At 35.0% G+C, this 24889-nt stretch overlaps 1 protein-coding gene across 1 annotated transcript; it reads left to right on the top strand.

Annotated features, from left to right (window-relative positions):
- The first annotated feature begins 98 nt into the window (after nt 1–98).
- On the top strand, nt 99–20288 carry NSUN3 (NOP2/Sun RNA methyltransferase 3). Its single transcript, XM_026700747.2, has 6 exons — nt 99–605; nt 1082–1191; nt 3417–3760; nt 4309–4463; nt 11530–11651; nt 20018–20288. The coding sequence occupies exons 1-6, from the start codon at nt 522–524 to the stop codon at nt 20277–20279; spliced, it is 1077 nt and encodes a 358-aa protein (XP_026556532.1). The 5' UTR covers nt 99–521; the 3' UTR covers nt 20280–20288.
- Nucleotides 20289–24889: the final 4601 nt, after the last annotated feature.

Here is a 24889-nt window from a genome sequence, read left to right on the forward strand (position 1 = left end):
ACCCAAGATACTCATAAGATTCAGAAACAATTATGAGCCAATGAGGAGTACTAAAGAACCAGTAGGGGGGTTGTGAGGGAAAACGGGAGCACTTCGTAATTTGCCTTTAACTTTAGAACACAGAGTAGAAAATAAATGAACTACTTTTCTAGTGTTATTAAGAAAACTGTTCTCTTAGTAGAAATTAAGGGACCTTTGGTTTTTCAATAAAGCATCAATTATGTTTGAAAAAATATACTGGAAAGCTCAAGTGTTTTTAGATGCTAGCCTTTCATTTATATACTGCGCTCCCGGCCCACAAGGAGTTTTAAAAAATTAAGAAATAGCTACGTTCCAGTCCCACATTTTATCCAGCCTGGTCTGATGCCTCTGCGCCACGAGTCGTTGTCAGCTCCTCCGCGACAGGTGGCGCTGTTGCGGTCCCTTCGTTCCTCTCCGCCCGTGACTCGATTTTCTGAGACGCTTCCGCCGGCCCGACAAGGGAGAAAAGGGCAACGTGCGCGCTGCTTCCAGTGTTGTCCATGTTCTCGCAGGGGCTGCTTCGGGTGACTTTGGTTGCTGCTCGGCGACACAGAAAGGAGCGGTATTCTTCGGCGAGGAGCCAGGTGAGTGCGAGCCGGTTGAGAAGACCGCACTTTTGCTTCGCCACGCTTCCGTGGCTTTCCCCAGAATGGCTCAAAAGTCGACTTTAAGTGGGTAAAGTGAAATTATATCCTATCGACTTCGAGATGGGGGATCCCGGCTTAGCTTTGCTTCGCCAGTGCAATCAAGAAAAAGATTTAGACCTCATTTCCGGTGTTAATGGAAAGGTACGTTTTTATTTTTATTTTTTCTTCGTTGGGATAAAAGAGGATTCCACTGTTTCTTGCCGGAAACAATAGAGCAAATGCCTGACTATTAAGCATTTTCTTCTCACTTTACATACAAAAGATATAAAGTATTTGAATGGTCCCTGCTGCAAATCTTTCCCCGAAATCAGGTTATCTTAGAGATATTTACCGGTTAAAATATAACTTGCTTACTTGGTATTTATGCTCGCTCTCTCTCTCTCTCTCTCTCTCTCTCTCTCTCGTCACACCAGAAAGAGTCAACGTCAGAAAGCAAGCTTCAGAAGCAAATATGCCAGATTGTTCTCAATCACTTCGAGAAGCAGTACTCTGAAGAGTTGGGAGGAGCATGGAATTCAGTCAGGTTAATTTCTGTTTTGTTTTCTTCCTACTTTTTCCCCAGACTCCAATCCATCCTTTGTTAAACAATTAAAATTGTATTTGTCCTGAAAATGCAAAAAAAAGTAAATTATATTAGAAATATACCTCCCATCATTCCCTGGGATGGGATAGTTTATGGAAGGCACAAGATTGGCACTAGTCAGCATTCCATACTGGAGTCATTTGACAAGTATGCAGACCTTATGAATGATTTATTGTAAAATGATCGTTACAGCTTGATGAAATTGGGTGATGGGAATTTCAAAATAAATGCCTTGATGGTTTTTGATAAAAGTTCAGCATGAGTCAGAAGAATTGCTCCTATAGCAGGATCTACAATTTCCTAGCTAATTCTGTCTGATGTGAAAAACTAGAAAGACAATCTGATTGAAAGAAACAGAAGGTCAGAATAACTAAAATGTGTAAATGCCCTACTTTCCACAACAGATGTTGCAAAAGTATTTTATATTATTTTTAGATGGTTTCAATTCTAGAGCTGTTGTAGGTTATACACCTATTAGAAAAGAAAACCATAGATCTGGTCTCTCTGCAGTTCCTTCCCAGCCTAGCACAGATCCACTTCCTTTTGCTTATAGCAGATGTCAAGAGTCCCCATATTGGAGAGCATTATATTCAAAATTCTTGGAAAGAGTAAGGAAGTTGTTTCCTCCTATGAGATTGAAGGTTGTGGATGTGTTGAAGAGAAGTGAAATTGTGGGATTTACTTTCCAATCATCTTTGACATAGACATCTATATTTTAAAAATCAGGCTTAATAGTTTCCTGGATTGGAAAACACAGATTCAGCTCAAGCTAAACCTTCTGATTCCAATGCTAGTGGTTCCTCTTAACAGTACTGTATATAATTGAATATTTGCAAATATTTTTCTTTTGCTTGTGAATTGGACAAATCAATTTGTGTATCTGCTTTAGATTTTCTGAGGTAGAGGAAGAACATTTTTTCTGTGTTTCATTTTAAAAAGTTGCATGGGCTTATATACATATTTCTCAGTTTGAATTATGCCTCAGTGCTATAGTCACAACACTATCACATAATTACAATGTGACAAAAATGAAAAGAGATATACTATAAACCAGTGTTTCTCAACCTTGACAGCTCAAACAGAAAAGGACTTCAAAACCCCAGAAAACCCCAGTCAGTGTGGTGATTAAAGAATAGAGGCTTGAAAATTACATGATTTTGGTAAAGAATCTCTTGGTGATACTATTTCTTTCCACTGATCAAGTATGATGTGCTAATTATATCAATTAGATATAATTAGATATCTTTTTTCATACCAAGATCCATATTTAGCTTTTAAATGGCATTCTAGATGCAGGTTAGGCAGAACCTGCACAAATGTTACATAAATGTGATTCAATTAAATTCAAAATTAATCACAATTAGAGGTATTAAACATACAAAATATGATCAGCCTCTTTGTATAATTTTCTTCTTCTCAATGGGCTGCACTCAAGATTTTAGGAAGATTGCATAAAGATTGTACCATAGTTAGCATTTATATCCTGCCTTATTTTTGTTCACCCAAGCCTGGCTACACAATGACTAATCCAAGTAGCCATTGGTTGAATTTGCACTATTTATTTAACCAGGTGACCTTGTAGTTGCAGTTGCCTAATAATCAAATGCGTGGTGTCTTAAGGTTCTGAACAAAACTGGAATATTATTTTAACATAAATAAAGAAGTTTTAACTTTGACTTTCTATTATGCAGTCCCAGCGCATTAAATTAATTTATTCACTGTGAATACAGAAAATGAATTAACTCAATAATCAAGTAAGTCATATAAAAACAGACAGTAAATTCCAGTTCAATCTTGATCATTTGACCCTTAAACCAACAGTCTAATCATTATGTCACTATAATGCCTTTCTTATAAGATCTTAATGATAAGAAAATTGGGTAGAAAGTGATAAAAGACATGAATTTTTCCTGACTTCAGGGCCACATTTTGCAACTCAAATCCTGCACCTTTCATCGTGTGCATACACATTCAGAGTGGCTAATTTCAGATTAAAAGATGTGCAATATACTATCCTGTTTTAATTGCCTTCACATGTAACTGAATCTAGAAATTAATGAACATCAGTTTAACTTCTATAACCTTTCAGAACAACTACTCATATTAACAAATAGTTGAATTCTTACATATCACTGCATACTTAGATTTTTTTCTTTCATCTACAGGAATGTTCTTACAACACCTCAGTACTGGCAATATGCAGTCCTCCTTAATAAATTCAGTTGCTCTTCTGAAATGGAGTCTTATTTGTGTTTAAAGAACTATCGCCTCCTTTTCACAAGACCTTCATCCTCTTTTCCACAATCATTGAAGTGTTACATCAGTGATGCTCCTGGAAAATTCCCTGCTCAGAAACACAGAGATGGACAATTAAAACAGTATTACTTGCTAAATGCAGCCTCTCTGCTGGCAGTACTGGCTCTGGAAGTAAAGGATGGAGAAAAAGTGTTGGATATGTGTGCTGCCCCAGGGGGTAAATCAATAGCCACTCTGCAATATGCTTGCCCAGGTAAGAAGGAAGGAAAGGAGTCCCTGGGGATTTTATTCTGCTAGTCATAACCGATTATAGGGGGCGGAGGTCATCTGTTTCAAGGGCTGTTGAGCCAGCACTGTTCGAAGACATTTCCACGGTCATGTGGCCAGCATGACATCACAGAGCAGTTTCCTACCCACCAAAGCAGAACATTTTTATCTACTCACATTTGCATGCTTTCGAACTGCTAAAGTAGGTGAAGACAGGAGCTTATCCTGTCGCGCAACACTTGGGTCTCGAACTTGGGACTGTTGGCTTTCGAGCCAACAAGCCCAGCATCTTAACTGCTGAGCCACTGTGCTGTCCTAGGTAAACCACTCCATTAGTAAACTCAGTAATACATTGTTAGCAAGCTTGTTTCCCAAAACACATTTAACAGTTTATTCAAAGGCATTGATAAAGAATGCTCTCATGGCATTCTTTTTTTCTTGATTTTAGGCTGAAACCAATAATTAATTTATATTCCAAATATAGTCTAAGTGAAAACTGGCCGTATTTTTTTAAATCTTAACTTTCTTGCATAGGGCTTTTACAGTCAAATGAATATGATAACCTGAGATTCCATTGGTTGAAGCAGACACTAGAATCCTTCATTCCAGAATCTTTGATGAGCCTAATTACTGTTTCTCTGAACGATGGAAGAGAAATAGGAAATTGTCAGCCTGAAAAGTTTGATAAGGTATATGTATATTGGCTAATAATATTATGGAAGCTTAAGTTTTTATCTTGTATTTTGTTAACTTATCTAATTAAAAGATTTTATAGTGATAGCTCTTTTTTTGTACAGAATACAGAAAAAAAGCATTTTTATTTTTGTTCAAAAATATAGCATTGGTTTCTTTTAGGCCTCCTCTCCAAGAGTAATGTTAACAGAACATAGAATAACAGGGTGGGAAGGGACCTTGGATGTCTTCTAGTCCAAGCACCTGCTTGAGGTGACCCTCTACCAGTGGTGGCTAACCTTTTTCGGCTACCGTGCTGAAAATTGCACACGTGCAAGCGCAGACACACTCATGTGCCAGCACCCAGAAGGCAATGCTTGCTGGGGGCCCTCCACGGCCCCTGTGCATGTGTGCAAAAGACCCCCCCGTGCTCTGTGCATCTCTGCGCATGTGCGTGCGTCTTCCATGCATGCATGCCAGATACCCGATAATTAGATGTTGGGCGGCAGCACGTATGCGCATGCGCAGTGGGCTCTTCCAGGTGACCTCGTGTGCTGGCAGAAGTGGCTCTGCGTGCCACTTCCAGCATGCATGCCATAGGTTCGCCATCACGGCTCTATACTATTTTGGACAAATGGTTGTTCCCAATCTCTTCTTGAAAACCTTCACAGATGGAGTAGCCCAACTTCTGGAGGCAAGTCATTCCACTAAATTGTTCTCACTGTCAGGAAGTTTCTCCTTAATTTTAGGTTGGATATCTTTAACAATCTACCCATTGCTTCTTGTCCTGCCATCAAGTGCTTTGGAGAAGTCATTAGACTAGAATATCTAATTCCTGCAACTGTTTAGCATAGGGTTTATCCTCTACTCCCCTATCATCTTTTTTGCTCTTCTCTGCACTCTTTCTAGAGTCTCAACATCATTTTTATATTGTGGTGACAAGAACTGGACACAGTATTCCAAGTATGGTCTTAGGAGTTCAGCATAAAATGGTACTATTACTACTCATGATCTTTTTTTAAAAAAACAAACAAATTTTATTAGTTTTTAAAGACAAACAAAACATGAAACATAACATAAAACCTCTTTTCTGAAAGCTACTTGTAAATTTTAACAAGGCAAATAAAACATTGTTTTATGCAGCATTAACACATTTCCATATAAACCCATACATATCTTTTTCAAATTTCTCGTTATTTCTCCCTTTACTTTTATTCAGTTATATTTCTTTTCTATATTTGTCTATTTTATATGTTTTTATTCATTATACTTTTATTTTACTTATAAGTAAAGTATAAAATATATACTTATATACTTATATTTTATTTTATATCTGACTTGTTTACAATTATTCTCTTCTAACATTCCTCCAAGGTTTTATTAATTCTCAATCAAACATAAACACACAAAACATAGAAACATAAAACTTCTTTTTGGAAAGTGGCTTAACCCCATCTTTCAAATTCATGCTCATCTTGTATACCATTACTTATCTTATTTACCATTCTATATTTTCTATATAACTTCTCCCCTCTTTTCACTATCTTAATTGTATTTTATTTATTTCATCTTAATTTAAATCATTATTCTTGTATCTTTTGTCCGTTCTTTTCCAATTATCTATTTATCTCCTCTCTTTAACACAAAATTTCTCCTGTAATCACTAATTGAACTATCTTTCCCCAAAATTTAACACTTAAAATAATACATAATTTCCATTCTGATTCTGCTTAGTACACTCTACATACTACATTTTAAAATAAGAAAACAACAAACCTATAATATAGTTAAATATATAATTTCCATTCTGATTCTGCTTAATGCATTTTAGATACTACCTTTTAAAATAAGAAAATAAGAAAATGACGTTTATAATGACATTAAAACAATAGCAAATTAAACTATCATTAAATCTTAGACATTTTATACATTCCCTAAATATTTTATTAAATATTAAAATCGATCATTAAATCTTAAGCATTTTGATATTTTAACATCTTATTAGATCTTATAATATTCCAATTTTCTATTTCAAATACGAATACTACAATACAATCTTGTGTACTTTTGCAGAATCTCTTTTTAATTGTACTTTACCCTTTGTCTCTAAAAAAAAAATCTGCTTTTTCCCATCTTGTTTCAAGCCTTTATGACTTCTTTTTCCCTTCCTTTCTTATCCAATCTGGCCTTTTTACCCCCCCCCCCCTTAACCTCTGCCTTTTTAACCTCCCCTCTCTGTCGTATTCCTCTTTTCTGTTGCTTTCTGACATTGTATCGATTTTTCACCTCTTTTCTCTTTCTTGGTTGTTTTTTTGAGTCTTAAATTCTCCATTTTCCTTCCCCTCTTCCTCCCTTCTTTCTTGGCTAAAGTTATTTATCCATTAAAGATGGCTTGTTGTTGTTGTTGTTGTTGTATTTGCTGGTAGGTAGAAATCGCCATTTCTAAGAAATGAAAAACAGATCCAAAAGAGCCCTTGCCTTCTTGTTCCTCTTCTTTTAATTTTTCAAATTCCATTTTTAATTCTTCCACAGATAATGCCATTGTAAGGTTTCTTCTTCTTCTTTTTTTTTAAACAACCCAAATGTTTTTAATCTTAGAGTAATTTCCAAAAGTCCCAAAGTCATCAAGCAATCCAAACAAACACAAAATGTCTCATTTAGCACCTTCTTCTCTTTACACTTTCTCCTCCTGGGGCAATATCAATTACAAAGTTTCAAAATATATTTTTGAAGTCTTATTGCAGTTAATTTCTAATCTTATAAATTCCAAGCCGTCTCCTCCAACAAGATCTTAATATAAGTTTTTTTTTAACCTCTCCCTTCCCACTTATAGCAAAAAACTTTTGATTTTTACCTTCTGTGCCAAAGCAGGTTTTTCAGTTTCCATTTGCTATCTCTGAAAGGAAGGAGAGTGAACTTTCCCTTTTAACACTTTCATTCGCCACTTTCACAGTCTCCTTTGGAAACAATATATCATTGATTTTTTTTTTTAATTCCAGGGTATTTAGATATATCTTAGAGTCCCGGTTCAGCCAAAGAACTTTCACTTTCTGACACTTCCTCCTGCATGATCTTGTCCGGCTGAAGGTTTCTTTGTGGCGGCCATTGCTGACTGCCACTCCACCGCCTTAGGAAAAAGGAGTCTAGCTGGCTGGGGAAAGGGGTTGCGATATCCCCAGACCCCTGCCTGGATCTCCTCTGTCTTCCGTTACCTCTATGGGGTAATGACAGCCTCCAAACCTGGCTAGATCGGAGGCACTTCAGCAGCGAGCGCAGCAGGAACCGCGCACGATCGCAGGTTCCTGCCGCCGCCGAAGCCTGCAACCAGAAGTTTTATCACTACTCATGATCTTGATACTATCCGTCTGTTGATGCTGCTTAGGAATGCATTGGCTTTTTTGCAGTTACAGATAATATAATTATTCAAAGCTGTTGGAGGATTTAGTGGTTTGGAGGTCCCATTGTCCAGATTCCTGCCTAATGTAAGACTAGCAATTAAAAATGTAATTATAAAAACTTTTAAGAGTATTTTATGTGTATCAATAAATATATGTACATATGTTTGTGCCTGGAGTGGAAGACATAACTACATCCATACAGTATTCTGAAAGTTCAGGTGTGCAGAATACAGGGCATATGCTTCCTAGGTGGGGGATTGTGAGTAAATCACTGACCTAGAATTTTGTGAGCATGCTAGGGATAAAATTGGCCTTTGTAATATAACAAAATTTACCTGTATTGTCAGGCACATTCCTTCCATTAGCAAGGAATTCTACAGTTAACTTTAAAAAAATGTAGAAATAAGTGAAAGAAACTAGAATCAAAGTTAAATAATTGCCAGAAGGGAAAATATGAAACTGTATTAAAAGATAGATTAGTATCCCAACAGAATAAGTGGAAATAGTTACAGAATGCCAGTGATAAGTGTGGAGGCATTATGAATGCATGCATGAGAAACATCCTTAATAGCATAATGAAATAAATGATGACTCTATGAGAAAATTGCATATAAGAGAATGATTAATGAAAAAATATGAAAAAAATGTATAATGTATGATTATGCATCAAGCCTAGGGACTCAAGGGAATTGGTGAACTAATGAAGTAGCTCTGTATCAACATACCTTCGCTATTTAGCTGTGTTTTATAGTTTTTAATATTTTTAATAATGATTGTTATTTGTAAAGAGTTTTTTAAATTTTTTTGTATGCTGCCCAAAATCATTTGTTTATGAGATGTGTGGCTACATAAATGTGAAAAATAACGTCTGTATAGGGAAAAACAGAGCTGAAAAGATACAAGAAAAAGCAAGGAAAGGTTAAAGGAGAGAAAATGCAGAGTGATTACAGTGGAAATAAAATTGGAAGTGGATAAAAAGGTTTGAATGAGGAACCTTCATCAGAGAGAACTGAATTAAAAGTAAAAGTGATGAAATCATTTGGGATGAAGTCAAAGTGAAGAACTGCTGAAAGAGTGTTTTAGAGATTTATAGGGCAATGACAGTGATGTATTGAATGTAGAATTGAAATGAATGATCTAAAAATTATTGTCCTTGATCGTGGAACAGACTTCCACTTAGATCTGCTACCCTCCTAGACTGCTGGAAACCAAGAGCAAGCTTCTCCAATCGTTGGGATAGAATGGGAATGATGCCTAGAAAAACTTAAATGTTGACAAATGCAGATTTTTCTTTGGAGCGCCAGGAGGTTTTGTTATAACCTTAATTAAAAATTTGGATTTTTAATGATCTGTGAGCTATCCAAAGTTATGGCGCAAAAGATGGATAGCCACAAAAGACTTCTTAATAAAATGAAATATAAAATCATAAATGCTATCAGGTTGAACAGTGGAATGTTTTATGTGAACATTTGTGTAAGTTGAAAGTTGGTTGCTAATTATTAATGTATGATGGAATGAAAACGTATGAGAATAAGTGAAATCCTTAATGATCTTGAGTTAGGAATGTTCCTATATGATTCTCATTAGTTGTTTATATATTTACGGACAAAATGCATAAGGCTTGTGATGTTACAAGTGTAGTGTACTTTTGGTACACTGATGCTGTGTGGTAGGCTAAGAATTCAAGTGATTAGTATTGAATAGTAGACATAGGAGAAGAGTGTATGATATCAAATATCAGAAGATGTAAAGATGGTAGAATCTATTCCAGTTAACAAAATTATTAAAAACTTCAGCTCATGAAAATATATCCTTTCAATAAAATTTATTAGTTAGAAAAAAATGATTTCAGACTCCTAAAAATTGCTGGATTGTATAATGTATCAAAAATTCCAGGTTTGCTAATGAATATATCATATACCAGGGTGGTTGTATTTGACATGGAAAATATATATAATTACAAGTTATACATATATGTATGTTGTCCTGTGATGATTTGCAACAGGGCATTAAACCTCAGGAGCTTCAGGATATAACTGGACCCTTTTGAGGAGGAAATGTGAAAAATAATAAATGAAAATTCCATAAGCAATAAATAATATCAGTGAAAAACACATACACATAATCCAACCCAGCAATTTAAAACAAAGATTTCAGGAGCAATTTGCGAATTAATTTTATATATGATAACTGATTCTAGTAAAATTATTATATACTCAAAAGTGCATGTAAGTGTAAACATACTGCCCATAATGGAGGAATGGCTGATGAAAATGATGGAATTTGCAGAGATGACTAAATGGATTTCTTTGATACATCTGTATTTGTTGCTGACTGGAAACCCTTTATAGATTTCTTGCATGAAGCAGAAAAAAATGAACTTTTAGAGTAGAATAACAGAATTATTCTATGGGGATCTTCTAGTTCAACCCCCTGGTCAGGCAAGAAATCCTATACCATTTCAGACAAATGGTTGTCCAATCTCTTCTTAAAATTCTTCCAGTGTTGGAGCTTTCACAACTTCTGGAGATAAGTGGTTCCACTGATTAATTATTCTAACTTTCAGGATATTTCTTCTTAGTCCTAGGTTGTTTCTCTCCATGATAAGTTTCCATCCATTGCTTCTTGTCCTGTCCTCAGATGCTTTGGAGAATAGCTTGACTTCCTCTTCTTTGTGGCAACCCCTGAGATATTGGAACACTGCTTTGTCTCACTCCTAGTCCTTCTTTATATTAAACTAGACATACCCAATTCCAGCAACCGCTCTTTATATGCTTTAGCCTCCAGTCCCTTAATCATCTTTGTTGCTCTTTTCTTCATTCTTACGTTTTTAATGATTAGAAAACATTAGGCAATAGAAAATACGGAGCTTTTTATTATAAGAATATAATTAAGATTTTATAATCATATTTGTATTTGTTGCGAAGGATTTCTGTTTCTGTTTTATCTTTTTGTACTTTAGTCTTTTCCTTTTTCCCTTTTCTTTATTTGTTATTAATTTCTGATAGTTTTTATCTTCTTAAAACCTTTAATAAACTTTATAGCAAAAGGGTAGTAATTTGCTAATTAAGAAAGAAGCATGTACTTATAAAGTGCAGTAAGTTTAGTCTTCCAGCCACTTTTACCCATTATAGTAAACTCTTTTGGAAACTCTTATGTCGTAGACAGTGACATAGTAAGTATTTCTAAACTATTTTACACTTTCATAAATATTTGCTCAACAAGAGGTTAATGCCATCTTGCTTTTTATAGAGACTATACATATGGTTTGGAATACAAAAAGTGGTTTTTTTTAATGTATACACCAGTGCCACCTGGGATCTTTGTTAGAAAGTTATATCAGATATAATATTTTTCATAACCTTTTTCTACCTTTAGAAAAATGTAGCCCTGATAAGAGAAAATTAAGGAAATATTAATGGAGGAATTTTATAGCATTTATACATGTTTGAATTAGTCTATGTCATAGACAAAGATTAAGATCTATTTATTATTCCAGGCTGCAGGTCTTAATGGAATTGAGTTCCAGGAAGACAATATCGTACTGTATGTAAAAGCTTTCTAACAACAAGAAAACAGCCATTTGTAAGAAATGTCTTAGTTTGATTAAACTAACTAGTACACTTTAATTCTGATTCTTTTTGTGATTCTACTAAAGCTATTTTTGTTGTTGTTGATTATTCAGATCCTAGTGGATGCTCCTTGCTCAAATGATAGAAGTTGGTTATTCTCTTCTGATACCCAGCGGGCTACTCTGCATTTAGCACAAAGGAAGCTATTATCTGCTGTACAGATACAACTGCTCAGGTAAAAATTGAAAAGAAAAAGGGACTGCTCATTCCCAGAATGAAGGACGTGCTAAATCATATTCTGAAACTCTACATCTCTTTGACCTATGTATTATTCTTTCCATATGTAGTCACACTGAGCCAGTCATTGTTCCAAAAAGCATAGAGCTACACTGCTTTCTCCTGGTAATTACCATAGTGTATAGAGAGCACCATTCATGTTTGCCTGCTGAGTTCTTTCGTATTTGTAACTAAGACATTCCCAAAGGGTGGAGGAAGAGAAAACATCAGGCATCCATATCTGAGTTTTAATGTATTTGAAAAACAGCAACAGATAAATGCCTGGTAATCTTTTTAAAAACACCTTAAACAAAAAAAATATTTGCAATTCTTGAAGTAAATAAAAAGTTGTGAGTACCAAGTGTTCATTAATCTATAAATTCAAGTGAAGAAAGCAATACAGATAATCCTTGACCTATAATCTGTGAATTTGTGATCATTACAAGTTATTCAACACTGAACCAATGTGGTTACCACCAGTCCTATGGTCATGTGATCACAGCCTGGATACTGGGCTACCTGTATGCACTTACAACCGGTTGTCAAATGTCACATGGTCACCATTGGCCACCTTTGCAGTACCCTCTCTGACCTTTCCCTTGCCCAGTTTCTCATTTGACAGCAGCCACTTACCTGCCTGTGTCCCCGAGACTTGCAACTTCCTGCTTACTTCCACACTGATTTTGGTTGTGAGAAGTCAGCAGGAAGTTGCCTTGCCTCACAATCGTGCCATTGTGGAATTTTCTGGTAAGTGGGATTTCAAGGATTGTAGTCTCTAAGCATTACAGTTGAACTTTATGACTTCATTGTTTAACAAATGAAACTCTACTCCCAGTTGCTGTCATAAGTAGGTCAGCCTTTGTCCCTAACCTACTTCTTTTCCTATGTATTGTATTACAGTTCTCAAAACTCCTAGTTAGCAATACTGTCAAGCACCATCCGGTGGGCAATATGGATTTAGACATTGGCATGGGATGGAAGCAGTGCTGGCCACTCATGGATGCTCTGTGATGGAACTTAAATAGTGGCAGCACAACGTTCCTTCTCTTAATCTCAACAGTCTTCACTATTGTCAATCACAATATTTTTTCTGATGGCCTGCAAGGATTAGAAATTTAGTGCACATTCTTACCTGTGCAAGTCAATTCAGTCAGGAACGAGATTGTCTCAGGACTCAATTCTCTGTCTGGTTCCGTTTAAGATAAAGCTGCTGAGAGAGGTCATCTGCCAATTCAAGTTGAGATGTTATAAATATAAGATAAAGCTCAGTTGTATATTTCTACCTCAGGCTAAATTGGTGATTTAATTTGGGTGTTTTACTTTGAGGACTAGTCTATTGACGGGATTCAATCCATAAGCAAATAAAAATGAACCGTAACATTACATTCTCTAGCAGAGAAGCATAGACACACACATACACAGAAACATTGGCAATGCACATTATTGTTATCAGAATTTTCTTTTTCCCCATAGTGTTATGTAATGGCCAGTCTCTTGGAGACATATTTTTAAATGTACAGTATGTATAAAGCTAATTATTATTTATAAACTTCATATATAGTCAGCTGTTTGACTTAGTCTCTATTCTTTTTCCCATCCTAATTGGAAAATTCTTTATCCCTAACTTAAGTATAAGATTCAAGATTTCACTTTCCATTTCTATTTAATCCAACCATAGTTCTTTTTAGTCTGAGTCCTGATCACTACTTAATTTATCAAATAAAGATTAATTTTTCGATCTTTGGTGCAAATTATTAGCCATGTTATAAAGTCCAACAGTATTAAAGAACAGCTAGTTGAAACCAATGTGATAGCAATCTGAAGTCATAGCATCCCTGAAGGTTGCCCAGCTGTTACATGACTGTTAGGTTTTTAAACACCTTACTAGGGAAAAAGTCTAGCTACATATCAGAATAGAATTCAAAAAAAGGACAATTCAAGAGGAATGAACCGTTGGGGCAGAGAAAACAGTAGACCAGAGCTGTAATTTCTCAGGAGTCTTGGATGATGTTTCCTTAATCTCTTTAAAGACCCACCAAATTATAACGATTAATATTATTGAATTATTTGATGCCTATTAGTTAATTAGAACATATAATTATTAATTAAGATAGCCAGTTTGCTGTAATGGTTAAGGCACTTGGCTCAAAACCAGGGAAGTGACTTCTAGTCCCACTTTAGGCACAAAGCCAACTGGGTGAAGATGTTACTCTCAGATTAACAAACAAATAAATAAATAAGACTTGTCCAGGCAGTTGCAAAGAATCAACACTGATTTGAAGGCACCAAATATAAAAGCCAGTAAATTAAAGTTTCTTTTTTTCTAGATCCACTCCTTTGCTCTGATTACTTTTTGGAGTAGGTTCCTTCAGTAAGCTATCCAAGGGTCCTTGGCAAAACACATGCATAATATTTTGCACCCCTCCTTTGACTTGATTTCTTTTATTCGTTGGAACATTTTCAACCATAGGTTTTAACATATTCATTTTTTTTTTGATCCAGCAGTATCATCCTCTTCACACAATAAGCTTGACAGGTTCATGAGAGAGGCAGTGAATCAGCTAAGCAAAAAGTGAGAAAAAGGATACATTGACCTAGACTGATGAATGTTAAATTTAGCTTAAGCAGGCATAGAGTTGATTAAGATTAAAGTAATATATTCCATTCATTTATGTGAACTGATATTGAAAGGTTAACTAATACCTTTTCTGAGATGATCCATAAAAACAAGATCTTTCTAAAATCATTGCCTCTGTTGCCATTCTTTTTTCTACTTCTCCATGCCAACACTTGTTTGGGAGGCAGAGCAATGAGATACACTTAGAAATTTGTAAGGTGATAGTCAGTAGCACTTAGACTTATATACTGCTTCATAGTGCTTTATAGCCCTTTTTAAGCAGTTTACGGAGTCAGTACATTGCCCCCAACAATCTGGATCCCCATTTTACCGATCTTGGAAGGATGGAAGCCTGAGTCAACCTTGAGCCAGTGAGGATCAAATTCCTGGTAGTGAGATTTAGCTGAATTAGTATGCAATACTGCACTCTAAGCACTGCGCCACCATGGCTTCTAGGTAAAAGTCTTCTTCCTCCCTCTCAAAAAACCCGACCTGGCCATACTGCAGTGCCAACATTGTAGTTGAAAGACTGGGCCATCTTGTGGGTTATTGGTGTGTACAGAGGAGTCACCAGGCCAGGCAGAATCATTTCTTTTATGCAAAGTGGGTATTATTTCAGATGCCTTTCTTTTCAGACAGGTTTTCGTAGAAGTCTAGGCCTATTCTTACTTAATTAGCATTGCAGTTTTGCAAAACATTGTTTGCTCATTGGGATCATCTCTGCATTCTGCAACATATAGTCAATCAGGGATGTCAAACTCACGGACCGCCAGATGTGTCATGCGCTGGCCCCGTCCCTGCCCAGTTTAGCGAAGGGGGGAAAATCCCGCTATGTCATGTGATACTGCTGTGACAATGTGAGTTTGACACTCCCGGTCTAAATAGTATCCATACCTTTTAAACCTTTTAAGAATACTCAAAATTTTGAAAGACTCAGTTTACTGTAGGATTTGCATCTCGTGGCATCTTCCAAACCTCTCTGTATAAATGGGGTATAGTTTCTTACCGTCAGTGTGACTGCAGGGTCCCATGTCAAATTGTAGATCACATAGTGACTGGGCTATAAGCTGAGGGCGTATGCCAGACCAGTATCTGGGTTTTTTTTTTAATATAAACAATACTGTGCTTCAATAGTTAGATGGCCTAGACATTGGTATTTGAACATAGATCTTATTAACATATACAGTTCATTGTGTTTTACTGATCTAGGTAAAATGTTAATATATATTGCTAGCAAGGAGACTAATAAGCAGGGGCTTTTCTCTTTCTTCTTCAGCAGTAATTAATTACATATTATGTCCAGCTATTGATCATATATACTCATTGTCAGCATAATTGAGAGAGAAATAAAATAGTTTATTTTTCAGGAAGTAGAGCTTTTTATGGAAAGCTATCATAACAACATCACAAAAACGATTGAGAGGTTTGTGTTTGCCCTACTCCTTTGTCTTAGGAGGGAGCGACTTCCTACAAAAAAAGGAAGCCTATGATTTATAACCAAAATATGAGTGTCTTATTGCAGTAATGCATCATGTCACCAATTTCCTTTGGAGAAATCAATCACATTTAAAAACATTGACCTCCTTCACTTTTCTTTTTCTAGTATTTGACATATAGAATCCAATTTGTGGACTTTTGGCTATAGCAAACATACATCATTCAGTGAAATTTTTGCAAATTTGTACAAATCATTCTAAATATGTCTCTAAAATGGAACATTTTTGACAACAAGAATCTTGTTGGTAGAAAAAAAAATACTAGCAAGCTGAAATTGCCCAATTCCCCTAAGCATATTTAATCAAATTGGAGCCTGTTTTCTTGAAGAAAAATAATTGAGGGCTTGAGAAAATAGTACCTAGCTAAGTGACAATACAGCAATGGCTAATTTTCACTTTCTTCCTCTGGTGACTTACTGTACCTGTGCACTTCAAAGGCCAAAAAGCTTTAAAATGTCCACATGCCAGCCCTTGATTACAAAATCATTTTCCATTCCCCTGTATAATTTCATACAATTTTCCTCTAGGATGCAGTAGAAGAGTGCAACCAGGAAGCTTTGCTACACTACCATTATGCAAATGAAATTCACCAAGAGCATATTTCAGAGTTTAATCTTGAAATGGGGAGAAAAAAATAGTAACTTTAGCTTCCTAGCTAAAATTGCACACAAAATTTACTAGAGAGCTCCAAGTTTAGAATTTAGAGGAGATGAAAATTATCATAACCAGTCCCGCAATGTCATAAATCACACAATGGAAATGTTATGATATATTAAGATTAGATAGAATATTTTTTTTTAGGATTTTGAGATGGGGTTTTTTGGACCCATGTTAAAATCCAAGTAAAATATGATTTTTGCATTCTTTCTTTCAAACACATTCTATACCATTACCTGTCACATGTTGATGCACTCTCAATTATTTACTCTCAATTATTCAACCAATTATTTCCTGAGTACTTCCAGAAAACATAGAAACATATAAGTATATTCAGGTTAGAGACTGAATTGGCTTGGAATTCAATATTTGCTGGACTCATACCACATTCCAATTATCACTATATTTCATTGTTATATAATATACTACAAAGCTCTCGTACTTTTCTCTTTTGGGTAAACTGAAGGTATTAATGACATAAGAAAAAGCAAAGCAAACAGCTACAATTAACCAGTGATATTTATATTAGCTGTCAGGATCTTTCAATTATAATGGTAATCTTATTGTTATAAAATATCTATGAATCACTTGAAACAAATATAGCATTTGCAACTGGTTTCCTTTGATCAATGAACTAAAAAAGTTTGATCTTTCTGATCCAATAGAGACTTCCATTTTTTAAAAAAAATACTCCATCTCTTTAGTATCCTTTCTGAAACTTCATGAATTTCACATCGCTCATCCAGATTAAAGAATATATTTCAGAAGTGCTAAGATAAAGAAAAAACAAACCTTTCTCTTTTCAAAAACCGAGGCCGGGTTTTCTTCTTAGGGGGATCATCAATAATGAAACTTCCTGGTGAAGTGCTAGACCTGCTTTTTACCCAGACGGTTACTCCAGCTTTAAAAACACCCTTTCCAGTTGCCTTTTAATAATGTCTAATTGTGTAGTATCAATTTCAATTTGAATTTTTAAAAACTTAAATAGCTTTTTAATCAACTTTACTTGAACAGCTTTTATTTTAATTTGCTTGCCTTTTGGCATTCAAGACCCAGAGATTTTGCTCTATCAAATAGCTAATACTCCTCTGCTAGTGATTGTGTAACAAAAAGTATATAATGCTGTGCAGAGGCAACATTATCCTTTAATAAGTTACCATTACACTTTAATCTGAATTCTGTTATACTGTTTCGAAGCCTGGCTTAGCAGAGCCCGTAGAGATTATAGCACAGCATTTGTCAATGGTTCTTTACAATGCCAGCCAAAGCGGTTAAAACAATGGCAAGGATCTATCAAGACCTTCTAATGAATTACTCTTAGAATGTCTGGCAAATCTAGTCTTCCAGCAGCTGCATCTACATGTGGTTATGACTATAAATTGTAAAAAAAATCAAAAGTTTTTGTATAATTGAAGGAACACTCAACGAGAAAGAAATATCAGAGACTTGATACAGGCAAAGCTTTCTGGGGCTTCAATTGCATTGTCTCAGTACTGTTCAGCCCCATGGTAAATTGTATGTTGGAGGTACAGATAGAGTTTCTTGCATCTGCCAATGAATTTGTAAGGAAAGGTAGCATGCCATTTCAAGAAGAAATTGAAATCAAATTACCGTGATGGGAAGATGCCAGATTGATCAACCAAAGTGGAAAGGGGAAAACGGAATTCCTCTTTTATAAAGAAGGAATGTACTAAGGAAGAATGTAAATGTTGTTTCTGCGGTTTGAATGGTTTGGAGCAGATTTTTTCCCTGCTGATCAGTTGCATCTCTGCAATCTCAGAAAATAGCTTCTGTTAACGAACACAAGATGGCAGCATTGAAGTATGACACACTGTCCTTGTTATCTGCCCTGTTTTTTCTTTGGTTTTTAATATGGAGATACATTAATGACAGAGTTAATCTTGGCCATTCTAGTAGAATGCAGAACATGTAATTACTCTCTCAAGGAGTGGGCTGAGAGAGTGAAATTTGTAACATGAATTGTTATATCATTTCTCTCTTCTGCTGTATACCTGCATCCTTTTACACTTAAGTGTGAACAGATGACCCAAAGATAAAACTGTCTAAATACAATATGGCAAACAATCACAAAATTGTATTTGCTTTTTGGCATTTTGCAGTGAACGGTGTTTGGGAGAAAGCTGTGAATGTCTTGAATTTCTTAGAATTGCTAAAAATTTGAGATTATAATTATATATTTTTTTTCTTCAATGTACAGCTTTTTACCACTTAAAATTAATTAAAATTTACAACACTTTTATTTTTTAATTATTCAGAATTTTGTCCAGAGACTCTTGGCTGCTCAAAAATAGGAAAACTAATGTAACCATAAATAAATAAGGGAACTAGGAAGGCCCCCTTCTGACATGTTTTCCATACCTCTGTTTCTTCAGTGGGTTGAGATGTCTCTTATCTAACCATTACCCTGGCTGTGGCTCTTCCTGTCTTTCAAGGATATTCCCATAGACCATTACATACAGACGTGAAAAGTTTTCCAAGACACTTGATAGCATCTCCAATGTGACCTGGGAATGCAATATATTACCAGTTACCATTCAACCCACTGAATAATCTGACACACACACACACACACACACACAGAGAGAGAGAGAGAGAGAGAGAGAGAAAAAACCCCAAATCTTGGTGTATCTGTCCTGTCCCCAGTTTGAACCCTTACCATGGTCTAAGATACCTACTCCATCCAGGGCACACTACTTGATTCCAGTCTATGAGGCCAAGCCATTGTTCAATACCTCTAACTACAAAGAGGGCCTCTTCAGAAGGGTATGAAACTGCCTTATTTTAATAGTGGTCCCTCCCATAACAAGGCATCTGTAATTTCCTGAATCCAAGAATAATCCCCTCATCCTGCCCCTTTCCAAAACGAATGGGCCAAGCATGCAGTTTGCAGGTAATCAATATCATCTTAGAAAACTCTTTATCCACTTATTCAGAAGCAATAGAAAAGGAATCCAGGTAATATGGTAAGGTAGTACCTCAGTCACCTTATAAGACTGCTGTGTAGCTTGATAGCTGCTCTGGAATAAGAAATGTCCAGTTGATTTCTGTTGCTTAAATTCTATATTCTTAAACTTCTGTTACTTATAGGTAGACCTCATATTATACATTTTGTTTTGCGTTAGTGTGGTGTGAGGCTCAGGTATTTTTTGTAAACCAGGATTAGTAGAATAGCTAGTTGAGTAAACCAATGACTTGTTTGATGCATTTTCTCCCTTCTTTTCTCTTAGTTATTCTTTCTCCAAAATTTATTGTCAGTTTAACGTTTTGTCAAAGTTTGAAACAGAGTGAGCTAGTTATCTCCTATGGACAACAAGTAGTATATTCTTCCAACATTTTAGTAATGGATTCTATTGTATGTATTGGCTCAGCAATAATAATTACATGCCATTACTGAAATGTTAAGCTTAATCCACATAAGCATGCACTTTTTTTCTGGCAGCTGAAGATTCCAAGTGTAAATATGCATGCTGGTGAATCAAATTTAATAAAATGTATTCACTCTTTTTTGCTTTTTTTGCTTTTATTATTTAACAGATCTGCAATTAAAGCTTTGCGTCCTGGAGGATATCTGGTTTATTCTACGTGTACTCTTTCTAAGGCAGAGAATAATGATGTCATAAATCATATCCTTGATTCCTGCAGCAATGTTTTGCCAGTGGATTTGCACACCCTACTCACTTCAGTATCCAAGGAATTCAGTTTTGCTTCAAATGTCCAGCAGCATGAACTTTTAGTACTTCCAGAAAGAGGGAAAGCATGGGGACCAATGTATATAGCTAAATTAAAGAAAATATGATTAACGAAATGCTTGTGTAGTTCTTGTGAATCATAATGACAGGATTTGACAAGAGTAATGAACATCTTGTAATTCATACACTGACAAAATTAATTTTAATAAATTTTCATATTTTGTTTTTGAACTAAACTACTTAAAATATTCGATAAATTGCATGATTCATGTAGAGGAGAGATTTCTATTAAATCCTATAGCCATATTGCCGCAATAATTTTGAAATACAAAAATTGGAATTATTTCCCATAATGGTATAAATCCATCGCTTCTAAAACTGGTACAGTTTAAAACAGCACAAAATAAAACTATTCTGAAGTTAATTTCAATTTCTAGCTATTGGAAGTAACTCTTACATTTTCTCCTATTTTTTGTTCTCAATGGTTAAATGGGATATTCAGAGAAAAGTTCTGAATGGTAATTTGTCTTGAATGTATAATGGATTATGTTGAAAAACACTGATTTCAAATTAAACCATATTCAGTGTTTAGTACGTAGGTTCTTCCTGATAGCCAGAGAGAAAGCAAACAGTACTTTAAGCCAGCATGATTTGCCCTTCCAACCTGAAGAAACTACTCAGAAACTCCATTTTATCTTCAAGACCTATCCAGACAATTGAAAACATGCATTGGCTGTTTCTCTTATGAATTAGCAGCTCTTGTTCCATTTAGTTTGTTTTTTTTATCATTTACAGTATGTATGCTGTAATGGAAAGAGATAATTTAAGATAGAAAACTAGACAATTTCAGATATATCTGAAAACCAATTTAACCACCTTTATTTATAAACAGTTAATAATGTGTAACCACCTGATATAATCAGATACTTTTATTTTACATATGAGAAGCACATGCCAACTTTTCTAGTTTCCCAAGTTGCATATCACTAGCTTCTCTAACTAAATAATAATAATATGGCAATTCAGTATTCCTGGATATAGTATCAAATGGGTTCTTTTTAAAAACAGTTAATATATAAATGAATAAATAAATGAAACTATTCTAGCTTCAAGCAAAATCATTCTGAGCCAGCAGATTCTTCCTGGAAGTGATTGTTTTGCCACTGAAAATCACAGATTATATTGAAACAATTTTAATTGGTGCTACCTGTTATTGCCAGAATGTACAACAGGGGAACTCTGTTGAAAGCATATTTCAAGAGCTGATCACCAGCAAATGTGGTACTTTGGTTTACATCTTTGGAGATAAATGTAGTATATCTAGCAGTGACAAAGCAATTTCAAATCTAGGATGAGGAATAGCTATATTCAACACAATATTGCAAGGGCATTTCTGTATAACTACCACTGCAATTACTGAGGTAAGCAAACTGAACAAAGAATTTATTCAAAATCATGTTAGCTTTTTTTCTGAATAACTCTGCTCTAAAGCAGACTTCTTTCAAAAATGGACTGTTATATAAGAAGTGTATAGCCAATCTCTACACAAGACTATTTTTCTCTATTCTGTATTATGCTGTGTATACCATATTGTGATACATTTGTTCAGAACTCTTAATTCTTAAAATGTATTCCTTTTCAAATAGAGATCTGTTTGGATATATTAAAGTATGAAAACTAAGTTTTCATGACGTTTGGTGAGTGCTAAGAAAGTTGCAGAAACAGTAGCTATGGGATTCATTCTTTCAAGAACAGTAGGGTAGCCTTTGTACACTTACACTAACTGCTTGTTTATTCATTTGTTTCTATTCTGCTGAAATAACACAAAATGTCCACAGTCAAAGTGTTCACAGCCAACATCTAATGAAATAAAATTCAAGGAGACTTATATTAATAGCAATAAGACATAACATCATAACAAAGCGAAGTAAAATTATGTAAACAATCAAATCAGTTTAGATAATTAAAAGGACAAAGAATTGAAGATGGTGATAGCAGACTTTGAATAAACTCTCAAGAAAAGATCCGGCATCATCAGTAGCTTCCAGAATGTTAGAAGGAATGCATCAAATCTAAATTCTAAAAGTATTTCAAAATATTCCAAAACTGGAGTAACAACAGAGAAGCAGCACCTCCTGGACATCATTCTCTTTATAAAAATGGTATAGAACCAAAAAAACACTAGGAAAATGTACTGAATGGACTAATTCAGGTAGAAAATTGACCTGTAGGAACTGTAACTAGGCATCCAACAAAGAATTTTATAGGTCAACACCAATTGTTTATGCATTGAGCACAAAGGAATAGCTTCAGTAATATTTTTATACAAGCTATACTATAAATGCAAGCAAAGAAATATTTGTATACTTGAATTCTTTGTGGCATATAACCTAAAATATTGATGATGTATGGAAGCATAATTCTTATGGAGAAATTTTTTTTTCAAATCAATGTCACATCTTCCTTTAAAATGAAGTCAGATATCTTTTCTGTTTCTATATTATTATCCCACTCTAACACTTTAACTTTCTGTTATGAATCAAATGTTGGGCTCAAAAATATGCCATATCTCCAACTGGGTAAAAAAATGTAATGAAATATTTTGCTCTATGTACATTTGTGTAAGCAAAGAGGGATAATTGATTTTCTATTATACTGTACCTTTTAGGATAATCTGGAGTTGAGAAAGTTCTTAATTTACATAAAAGATGACAGTATGTTACCCAACCAGGTATTGTATGCTTATGTCATAGTAGAACAGAGGGGTGCAATTTGAAATCCAGCTCTTTCAAATCTTTAGTGCTGATCATAAACCCATTAAAAGTGAGATGATTATAATTTTCATTTTGATTTATTTTGTACCTCAGAAGAGTGGCCACTGATTTTTTAAAAAAGGTCTCAAGAAAAGCTCTGAGGACCATAAAAAACTTGTGGGGGTGAATGTACTGAATGAAAATTGCACATCTCGAATGCAAAAGGGTAGTTCTCTTGTTTCCAGCTGAGAATCCTTTCAGCTGAGTGCTATTGCACATTTTAATAATTCCCTCAGCCTTTGAAATACTGAAAATTATCAGCAAGTGTTTCTTATCTGTCTCTCTCCATATCTGTCTGTACGCCTATCAATCTAATCGTATTGTATGTATCATCTATATGGAATAAAGAAAAAACAACTTCTGAGGCATTTAAATGACATATTTCCCAACCTTGATTAGCTTTCTGAATACCTTGAAGGTGCAATATAGTCTGAGGCACCAGCAGATGTTTAGTAATGGGACAAATTGTTCCGTTTAAATAGTTTAATTGGTAGGAAGCATATTTCCTCAGAACAGGCCTACACAGAAGTAAATCCTGTTCAGTAGTACTTCTTTCAAAAGAACTTTGGCTAAAGTTGCAAAATTATTTCAGTAATAAAACTTTAAAAAAAAACCATTGTATTACTTTTTTTTAAATTACTTCATGTCTTAAAATACTTATATTCCTGGTTTTTTGCTACACTTTCAGGTAGTAAATACTGATGGAATATTTTTCTGCAATGTTGCCCAACTGAATTTTTAACTTGAAGTCATTCCAAATACTGTATTACATGCAGTATTGAGGGGATTACTTGTGTTAATCTGTTTTCAGATTGTCATCTGAATGTATTAATAAGCATCTTCCTTTATATGATTTTTCTTCAGGTTTCAAGGACAGTTGTCTAAATTTTATCACTCAGAGAATCAATTTAAGCACATAGGAAAGCTGCCTTCTGCTATGTTGGGCTGACTGGCAACAGCTCTCTGGGGCTTTTTATCCAGAACTAAAGATGACAAAAATTGAAGCTGAGATCTTTTGATGCAAAGTGTGTTCTCTATAACTGAGCTACAATCATTTCCCCTAAAGTAAGCGTAAAAGAAAGCTGTCAGATAGTTTTTATATATTTTAAGAAATGACAATGTGACAGCCAAGCTGGGCGCACTTGCATGTTGTAGGTGCTATTACAAAATGGTTGCTATGGTTGGCATGGCATGACACAAAATTTTACCAGAGAGCAAGCACATTATCTTCTTGCTGTCCAGATTTCCTTGGCAGGCAGTTACATTTTTAAACAAAGCCTTGGGTTATACTCCTCTGCTTTCCTAAATTCAGTCAGGGCTACCTATAGAGTCTGCATATACTAGAAGCATTATTGTAATAAAGCTAATGTTATAGTCTATGCTTTGGAATATGTATGTTCCCACTTGTTTATTTTAAAGTCCAGTGAAATAAAGCTTGGGAACATTAAAGTTTTTGCCTGCATATTTATTGATTCCCATAGGCAGCAGGCCTACAGTCCCTAGTTCACCATATAACAAATTCTCCATTTTCTTTAAATTAGTATATTAATACAATATGGTTAAAAAAGGAAGAAAGAAAGGAAAAAGAAAAGAAAACCAGAAATTTCCTGGGCTGTAAGGCTAGTCTGGGAATCCATAAAAAATGGAGTGATGAGAGTAAAAAATATTTATCATAGTATTGTTCATAAAATACATACATACATACACATACATGCATAAAGTCCAAGTGAGATTTCATATGTTGTTTCTTCTTCTTCTTCTTCTTCTTCTTCCTCTTCTTCTCCTCCTCCTTCTCCTCCTTCTCCTCCTCCTTCTTCTTCATCGCCATTGTCTATCCACTGCAGGATGAAGAACTCTTCCACATGTCTACCACCAATACAGTTCTCAGCTTTCTTTTGCCAATT

This window comes from Pseudonaja textilis, chromosome 7 (genome assembly GCF_049901715.1).
Source record: "Pseudonaja textilis isolate UNSWEBS1 chromosome 7, rPseTex1.2, whole genome shotgun sequence".
Classification (NCBI taxonomy): Eukaryota; Metazoa; Chordata; class Lepidosauria; order Squamata; family Elapidae; genus Pseudonaja; species Pseudonaja textilis.